Source organism: Gymnoscopelus microlampas, assembly GCF_963454915.1.
Source record: "Gymnoscopelus microlampas genome assembly, chromosome: 2".
NCBI classification, from domain to species: domain Eukaryota; kingdom Metazoa; phylum Chordata; class Actinopteri; order Myctophiformes; family Myctophidae; genus Gymnoscopelus; species Gymnoscopelus microlampas.
The window spans coordinates 8,747,891-8,757,890 of NC_139939.1; the positions used below are offsets into that span (position 1 = coordinate 8,747,891).

Genomic DNA, 10,000 nt, shown 5'->3' on the forward strand with positions numbered 1-10,000 from the left:
GTCTGTCTCTCCCCCTGTCTGTCTGTCTGTCTGTCTCTCCCCCTGTCTCTCCCCCTGTCTGTCTGTCTGTCTCTTCCTCTCTTGCTGTCTCTCTCTCTCCACCCTCTCTCTCTGTCTCTCTCTCTCTCTCTCTCTCTCTCTCTCTCTCTCTCTCTCTCTCTCTGTCTCTCTGTCCCCCCCCCTCTCTCTCTCTCTCTCTCTCTCTCTCTCTCTCTCTCTCTCTCTCTCTCTCTCTGTCTCTCTCTGTGTCTCTCTGTGTCTCTGTCTCTCTCTCTCTGTGTCTCTCTCTCTCTCTCTCTCTCTCTCTCTCTCTCTCTCTCTCTCTCTCTCTCTCTCTCTCTCTCTCTCTCTCTCTCTCTCTCTCTCTCTCTCTCTCTCTCTCTCTCTCTCTCTCTCTCTCTCTCTCTCTCTCTCTCTCTCTCTCTCTCATCCCGCGACATGGTCAAGGCAGATGGCCGCCCACCCAGCCTGTGGTTCTGCTGGAGGTTTCTTCCCGCTATAACCGGGGATTTTTTCCCTTGCCGCTGTCGCCAAATACTTGCTCAGGGAGGAAATGTTTGGTTCTCTCTGCTCTGCATTTAATGTGTCTTGGGACCACTTGTTTTGATTCTGCACAATAATAATAAAGCTGAATTGAATTGAGCTGAAATGATCACAGATGTGTAACCCTGAGCAAACAGCTATTCCAACAGTCAACATCATTGCTCCAGATAAGAAGGTGGATATGTTATTTTTTGTTCCATACGGTTATCAATTTCACATTGTCAACAACACTGATAATGATTCGGTTATTATAGTTCATTCCTCTCAAGTGCCAGGCTCACACCTACAGAATAGTCCATCAACATTCGGCACTTCTTACCCAAAGATGTTTTAAAAATGTGAGCTATTTTTGTGAAGATAAAAGATAAAATGCGGTTGTACTTCTAATACCAGCCAGAGGGAATGTGAAGGGAAAAATTGGGTTAAGGTGTCAAGTTCAAATTCCTCATAGAATTTGAATTTTAAAAAGCAACAATAGCTCTTTATTTGTTTCGTGTTTTTTACCTAGAAGCTGTGGGTCACTCCAGACGAAGATTACAATATATTGAATGTGAAAAAGAGTGCACTAATGCGCTCTGGCAACACAGTATGGAATATGGTAAACACGCACACGCACGCGCACACGCACACGCACACGCACACGCACACGCACACACACACACACACACACACACACACACACACACACACACACACACACACACACACACACACACAGCTGACGGCACACACACACACACACACACACACAGCTGACGGCTGCCTTATGTTTTGTCAACTCAGCAGAACAGAGGCTGAACAGAGTCTGTACAGCCGCAGCTGCGCAGACAGTAATGGGGTGAAGGGTTACTGTATGTGTAGCCCGTGTATGTATGTGTTTGTGCGTGTGTGCGTGTGTGTGTGTGTGCATGTGCATGCGTGTGTGTGTGTGTGTGTGTGTGTGTGTGTGTGTGTGTGTGTGTGTGTGTGTGTGTGCGTGTGCGTGTGTGTGGTACTCCTCTCTACTCTTTGCTAAGTCACTGACTGTTGACTTCTCTCCTTTCACTGCATTCCACTGGCTCAGGTTGGGTTACATTTAGGTCAAACAGGGTCTCTCTGTGTGTGTGTGCGTGCGTGCGCACCTGTGTACGTTCACACCCATGTGTGAGTGTCTTTGTGTATGTCTGACTGCGTTCCTTCCTGTCAGCAATAAGTACACATGTACAATGAGTGTGTGTGTGTGTGTGTGTGTGTGTGTGTGTGTGTGTGTGTGTGTGTGTGTGTGTGTGTGTGTGTGTGTGTGTCCGTGCGCGTGGCGTGCGTGCCGCAGCTCCGCTATCATAATAAACAGGGTTAAGCAAGGTGGGCACTGGGCAGTGTAGCGTAAACTATGTGGTCTAATGAAAGTTATTTGACCTGGACAAAACAGCGTCTGGCGTCTGAACGTGCCAGAGTATTCACCGGCCATTTGAAACCTTCTTTACACTGTGAATATACTCAGGGTTTAATGTATTCTGTAACTCTGAGAGGGTGCAAATGTAACCAAATGGACCCTTTCGGGTCCATTTGGTTACATTCGCGCCCTCTCAGAGTTTAAGTTGACACGGGAGTTTTACTGTGTGCCAGGTGCGTTACGTTTTGCTCAACACAGCCGTGTTAATTTTGTTGAGTAAGACTAACACTAAAAGATATTTAGTCGACTAAGACTAGACTAAAGACTAAACAATGTCAGAAGACTAAAATAGGACTAAAACTAAATGGTGTGTTATTCAAAGGACTAAGACTAAATCAAAATTTGCTGTCAAAATGAACACTGCAACACAGTCTTTTAGAATGGGTCGCTGCAAGAAAAAATGGCACCCATGGCCAAGTTTTGTTTAATGTTTTTTAAACCTGTACGTATGATATCTGTTTTTGAAAGTATTAGGAGGATGTTTGTATATGTTTCTATCGAATACAAGTCATAAATACATTGGCCCTCATTTATCAACGCAGCGTATAAACCGCCGTATATTTTCCATATATTCGGCCGTACACCAACGTCAAAGTCACATTTATCAACGCATCCTACACAGCTGATCCGAGCTTACACTTGGTCCCAGCGTTGATAAATGTCACGGCTGAAACGAGCGTCATTTAAATAACACGCCCTTTAAAAATTCTGAAAACGCCCCGATTTTACGACATGAAGACGAACCAGAATACGACCAAAGACATGAAAAGCCAATAAGAAATAGTTTAACCCCGATCGCCTCGCCACACACGCCCCCCTCTCTCTCTCTCTCTCTCTCTCTCTCACACACACACACACACACACACACACACACACACACACACACACACACACACACACACACACACACACACACACACACACACACACACACACACACACACACACACACACACACACACACACACACACCCGCCCAGCTGTGTTTCTCATGTAACCCGTACCGTAGCGGTACAATCACGTAGGCTTGAAGCCTACATGAATGACATTATGATACCAATCAATCATATCGCCATGAATGGAATATGTTTGTATATTAATGTATTTAACCCATACCGAGCAGTGCGTGTTCGAGTTACACTAAAATAAAGCCGTCATGTAGGCTATTCCCATTTCCCAGTGAGACTCGGGCCGTCGGACGGGCGAGTCCCGTCCCGCTCCACATTAATGAGAGATAGCCTGGAGAGAACATTAATGAATGAAGGCTGGTGTGTGTTGGACCATGCAGGGTTAAATGTCTGATCTCCCGGTGGCCATGAAAATATAACAGCAGCGCTCTAAACTCCCGAGTGCTCTTGCCGAAGCGCTGTATATTTTGAAAATAGCAGATCTACAAGCTCACAACGCGTCGCTGGCTTGTGAGCTTGTAGATCTGCTATTTTCAATACAGCCAGATCTACAGTCTTATCTGAATGCCTGTTAAAGCAGTTTTTTTTAAATTACTTTATAAAATGTTATATTTTCACATGGATTATTTATTAGTGTAGATATACATTTATGAGTGGAGTATGTGTTCAGATGCCTGTCAGACAGTCAAACAATGCTGCTCCGCAGGTCTAGGATGGAATAAACGGGTGCAGCCAACGTCAACAACTGGTCTCGACCAGACGTGAGATCTCAGCCTACGGTAGGATAAAGCCCACGTCAGGATATATTGATAAATGCCGAAAAGTGCGGTGATCTCGCCGTACGCCCATTATTTGGTCTACACCGCGTTGATAAATGAGGGCCATTGTGTGCAAGTATATGTCTTTGTGTGTGCGTGTGCGTGTGCACAGCACATGCATGGGCACGTGAGCGCATGAGGCTGCCACCTTTTTTTTTTATAACATCCTTTAAAGAGTATTGATTGCCGTGACCCTATTTTATGTCACTGTCAATCAATAGCAGCTGGCTCTCCGCAGTGCGTTTGACCTCACGTGTGTGTGCACGTATGTGTGCACGTGTGCGAGCGAGCGCCCCGCTGGATCGATATCATCACCTGATGACCAGCTGCCCCAAATACCGACCACCGAACGGTGACCGTGGCTTCATTGACCTAGAGACGATGATGACACACTGGACGGGCTTGCTGCAACGGAGCTGAAGGTCTACGGACCAGTGGTGGAAAAAGTACTCTTTTTTTACTTAGTAAAAGTATCAATACTGCAATAAAGAAATACTCTGTTACAAGTAAAAGTCCGGAATTCAAAATGCACTTGAGTAAAAGTACAAAAGTATTGGCATCAAAACGTTCTTAAAGTACCAGAAATAAAAGTACTCATTATGCAGAATGTCCCATTTCAAGTTTTGAAATGTATAAACATCTTTTGAAAATAGCAGATCTACAAGCTCACAATGCGTCGCATCGCGACGCATTGTGAGATTGAAGATCGGCTATTTTCAAATGGACGAAATGTGTATATAGGGCTGAAGTGGTTAATGTATGTCTCGTAATAATAATCAAAATCTACAGTAAAGTAGTAAAGTAAAGTACAAATACTTAAGTAAATGTAGTTAAATACTTTCCACCACTGCTAAGGACATACGACAGAAGAAGAAGAAGAAGCTCTGAACCATCTAGTCTCTCGTAGCAAGACAACTATTCCACACAATCTCCGAATGCTATTCAGAGTCTGGAACTACACCTCCCGAACCGAGAAAGGAAGCTGTCACCTGTTCGTCATTTCCGTTCACGAAAATATATTTTAAAATATCTTTACATTTCATTTTTGTTTCTTTCCACCAGTTAAGACTATACCACTACACCATGACACCTGTCACTTGCTCATATAGCCCTATCACCCTGATATGTATTGACTTTACTCAGAAAGCGCACGTCAAAGGTCGTACAAATGTACAGGCTCTCGTGTAAACAGACACAAATGTCAAACTTTCTTAGAAAGCATTAGCATGATTGATTTCCATGTACTATACTGTGTGTGTGCGTGTGCGTGTGTGCGTGTGTGTGTGTGTGTGTGTGTGTGTGTGTGTGTGTGTGCGTGTGCGTTTGTGTGTGTGTGTGTGTGTGTGCGCGCGTGCGTGTGCGTGTGCGTGTGTGTGTGTGCGTGTGCGTGCGTACGCCTACCTCCACACCCAGTGCCCCCAGGCTTTCCAGAAGGCTGTCCGTTGCGGCGGAGACCTCTTGAACGACTCTGGGGTCTGACTTCACATCCCTCTGTAGAGAGAGAGAGAGAGAGAGAGAGAGAGAGAGAGAGAGAGAGAGAGATATGATTTATCATGACTGTGACGTTATAGAGAAATCCTTTTAGTTACAAACAATCACATCACACAAAATGCACACAACAAAACAAGAACATTCCAGCACATTCCATCACTGCGTGTGTAATGTAAGTGTGTTGTTAAGTGTACGGCTATCATTGCTGGGATCTTGTTGCTGTTTAATCTAAATATAAAATGTATAACTGTGTGCGTGTGCGTCTTAAATTAGAATATGCTGTTCTGTACCAGACATAAAAGTGATTTATGGGTTCATTACGCGTCTTTATCGAATACAAAGTTCTGATTGGTCAATTAATGCATAATGCGATTTGTCCGATTTCTGCTTAACAGATTAGGCCTCTATTCATGTTTCAGTCCAGGAGCAGAGTCGAGTACACTGTGTTTGATGAGCTTTTGAGCTCATGATAGATTTTTAAATCAATATTTTGTTTCAATTCCGCTAGGTAAGGGGTTCAGCAGCGTACAGCGACAAACGGGTCATTATTGCCGTTACAGCGCTGAGACGGGGCACAGGACAGCAAGAAGAATGGCAGTGAGGTGAAAGGTCAAGGGGGAGGGGCAGAGGGAAAGAACAACATACAACATACAGGTCACACGCGGGTTTGACCTCCCATGTGTGTTTGATGCGTGTGTGTGTGTGTGTGTGTGTGTGTGTGTGTGTGTGTGTGTGTGTGTGTGTGTGTGTGTGTGTGTATGTGTGTGTGTGTGTGTGTGTGTGTGTGTCGCTGAAGGACAGCAGTCCAGGAATAGTCCGAGACATAGTGTGCTTTATCTCTCTCTCTCTCTCTCTCTCTCTCGCTCTCTCTCTCTCTCTCTTTCCCCGAATTCACACCATCACCGGAATTCCGCTTCCACATCCTGGGAAAGCGGCATGGTTCCACGTGTTGATCTATGGCGAGCCGCATGCAGCAGCAATTCGTTGTGACAGGAGGCCATGGGGTTTCGCGCCGAGGCCTAAGTGGCAACCAGTCAAAAAGGTTTGCTGGACGGTTCCCCCCGTAAAATACCCCCCCCCCCCCCATCTATTTTGTAATGATAATGCTATGTCAATAGCAGCACAGACAATTGGCTTTGGTTAGCAAACACTGATGACCATGTGTAAGCGTTTGCGAAAGGAATGACTTTGGCTTTTGAGATTGTGGCTTATGCGGTCATATTTTTTCCTCTGTCTTTCTCTGGCTATCTCTGTTCCCGTCTCTCTGTCTCATGTCTCTCCCTCTCCCTCCCTCCCTCCCATCACCTATTGCCTCTCACTCACACCCTGTCTCTCGTCCCCTCCAGATGACAAAGACGGAGCACAATGTTCTCATTACCCCGTGCCAAAATTTCTCCACCGTGATTCACTCTTGGGTCAGATGATTTATGGCTCTAGGGGGGGTATGAGGGGTGGAGGTGGGGGGTTGAAGGAAAGGTGGACAGGCTGCAGTGTGGTCTGGAGGAAATAGTTTGGGATTTTTCATTATGGTTTAGTTTTAGTTTGTTTAATTCGGTTTTAGACCAGATTTGCTAGTTGTTGTTTTTTTTTGTTTTTTTTAAAAAACGGCTTAGTTTTAGTTTATTTGTATTAGTTTTAGTATTAGTTTGTAAAGTCTAAAGTTTTTTTCATACTTATTTGTCAGGTGCAGGATTCAAAAGAGTCAGAATAAGTATTGTGTAATTAAAAAAACAAATCAAAATGCTTATAAATAAATTTTCAAAAACTAAAAAGATGGGGATTTTGACTATAATTTCAGTTAGTTTTGTAAATGCACAATGCAGTTTCAGTTAGTTATATAGTTTGTGTGTTTTAATTATCGCTCTTAATTATTTCAGTTAACGAAAATGCTTTTTAAACTCAAGTTTTGTTATTTTGTTCGTTTTCGTCAACTATATTAACCTTGGTGTGTAGAGACACGAGTGCGTGTGTTTGAGGGGACAACGTTAATTTCAGGCCCCGGAATGTAATGTTTGTGAAATGAATGAGGGGAGGTCTTTTCTGTCCAAACTCTCCGTCGGCACAGAGCTGGGAGAGGATCTCTCCACTCCCTTTGTCTGCCGTCACATAATATTAACATCGGCGTCAATGCCTCCTATTGTCCAGGCACTGTAATAATGAGAGGTCCTAGGGGGGGGTAATGACAGGTCTATGAAGAACTTGTGCACACATTTATTTGTGTGTGTGTGTGTGTGTGTGTGTGTGTGACGCACATGACGCTCGCTCATATGACAAGATGCTCATATCTGTGTAAGAATGGAGCTTTTCTAAACCGGGGGCCTGAGTTGTCTGAATGTCGCCTCTCAGTCGTCTGTGAATCATTTAGGCGAAACACTGACGCCGATGAAAGGCGGACAAGTGTTAGCGCGGGAGATAGATTAATGTTTCTACATGTAAACAACTCCAAACAACATCAAAATGTTGTTTTCCATACAGTAGTGACACACACAATATTCAAAAGTCCAAAATGATCAGTTACTGTCACGGTAGAGCTCTGTTTTTTGGGGGGAGAAAGTTTAAAGCAGATCTGGTCTCTGTCTCATATGTCTCAAACTGTTGCTTTACAGGATTCAAATTCAAAAACAGCAGAAGTAGCAGATCTACAAGCTCAGAACGCGTTTCGAGTTCGCGGATCTGCTACTTTTGATACTTTTATGTGACGCTGTGATATGATCAAGTAGGACGTTCATTTACGGAGAAAAAAGAAGCACAAAAAGCTAGAATACGGAGATAAGAGGTTTCCACCCGACAGCAACGATGTACGGTATGTCTGAAGTCAGCAGTATTTAACCCATTAAGGCCTGAAGTTCCGATTCTACAAAATGTCTTCTATATCCTCACTGTTTTTTGAAAAAACGTGTGTTGTTATGTCAGTTGTTTTCAAACTTTTTAATGTCAAGGACCCCAAACTGTATATGTATTTGGCCGCGGACCCCCATCTCAAAATATTTTGTTCCAGGGACCCCCCAGAAGCAAAGATTTGAGTTACAAATGTTCGCTTTGAAAATACATCTATTCAAAGATTTGCACAAATTTCCTCGATTTTTCAAAAATAGCAGATCTACAAGCTCGTAGCGCGGCACCGAGTGCCGCGCTACGAGCTTGTAGATCTGCTATTTTTGAATAGCCAAAGTGCTTTTTAGCTCAAATCTAAAAAATGACACAGATGCGTCCCAGGTCTTAATGGGTTAAAGCTGATTTTGGACAACAGCCACAGATTCGTGTGGGTTTTTTATATTTTTGCTGACTGTGCAAAGTGAGTGTCTTTCTAGCCGGTGGTCATGCAACGTGCTGCTGCTGTGTTGAAACAACAGACTACAGCGGGGGGGGGGGGGACTTTTACTCTAGTAAAAGTCCGGAATTCAAGATTTACTTGAGTAAATTAAAAGTACAAAAGTATTGGCATCAAACTGTACTTAAAGTACCAAAAGTAGAAAGCACTCATTTAGGCAGAATGTCCCGTTTCAAATGTATAAAGTTTATGAAATTCTTTTGAAAATAGCAGGTCTACAAGCTCACAATGCGACGCATTGTGAGCATACCTCAAACTTGTACTTAAGTACAGTGCTTGAGTAAATGTACTTAGTTACTTTCCACCGCTGTGTGGGGGGGGGGGGGGGATGTAGGAAGTGGACGGAGCGTGAAGTTGTACTTTCTGTCCTTTTTGGCTCAAACAGGAAGAGGAGTGGAATCCCACCTCGTCCCAGTGGAGAGACAGATCGGTTCATGCGATGGTGAAACAGATTCATCAGACTTTGCGAACGCACCAGTGAAAAGGTCAGGCAGGAGGAGGAACACTGAGCCCTGAAGTCTTTCCTTTCTTCTCGTTCTTTTTTTTTTTTTTTTACCCAGAGAATCTCAGTCTGTCTGACTCTGGCTTTACAGCATTAATGAATAAATCATGTTAATAACGAGACATGGTTGGAAGGCTAGTAGCTTGATAATGACGGATTCATGCTGCTTCACAGTGTGCGAAAAGGGCATAAAACCACTGATTATGCAGTCCAACTATTTTCATACAAAATCTACCTAACCTCCACATCACAGCTAACATTATTGTTAAGCACAGTACAAAATGTAAATAAATAAATAAATATATACGTATTTTTTGACAAATAGTCAAAAAATACTAAAAATCTCTCTCTCTAGATATATATATATTTTAAATATGACAAAGTATAGTAGTTAATGTGTGTGAGAGCTCTCAGCTTTTGTTAGATGTAAGAAGAGAGGGCTCCAAGAAAGAAAAAAAGAAGAACTAAATGACAGACTCCAGCGTTGATCCGTTGGTTTTGACCGCAGACAGACAGACAGACAGACAGACAGACAGACAGACAGACAGACAGACAGACAGACAGACAGACAGACAGACAGACAGACAGACACTAAACTCACCCGTATGGGTTTGAGGAAGTCCAGGTTGGACAGGAAGTGGCTCTGGGCCCGGTCCAGCCACTCGCTGGAGGAGTTGCAGATGATCTCCTGAGTGAGACGAGACACGTTCCCGTCGGCGATGGTGACGAACTCCTCCAGGGACGTGGTGTTGCAGAGGTCTCTGAGGTGGAAACCAAAGCCTTTCATCAGCACCTGGAGAGAGGGGGGGGGGGGGGACAGAGAGAGAGAGAGAGAGGGAGGGAGAGAGAGGGAGGTAGGAAGAGAGTGTCAGCAACCCGTATAACCCATATAGACCTGAGGCCGATTCTGCAAATGTCTTCTAAAGTTCTGTTTTTTGAAAGAATCTATGTTGCTATATCAGCGGTGCTCAAACC

The 10,000-nt window shown here is 44.0% G+C and overlaps 1 protein-coding gene across 1 annotated transcript in view; it reads right to left on the reverse strand.

The window, feature by feature from the left end:
• LOC311037586 (phospholipid-transporting ATPase ABCA1-like) overlaps positions 1–10,000 on the reverse strand; it is a 75,746-nt gene that overhangs the window by 35,971 nt on the left and 29,775 nt on the right. The window contains exons 7-8 of the mRNA XM_084046808.1: positions 9,627–9,818; positions 5,103–5,192 (exon numbers count right to left, since the gene is read on the reverse strand). Coding sequence (XP_083902934.1) covers positions 5,103–5,192; positions 9,627–9,818 — 282 coding nt within the window. The remainder of the gene's footprint in view (positions 1–5,102; positions 5,193–9,626; positions 9,819–10,000) is intronic.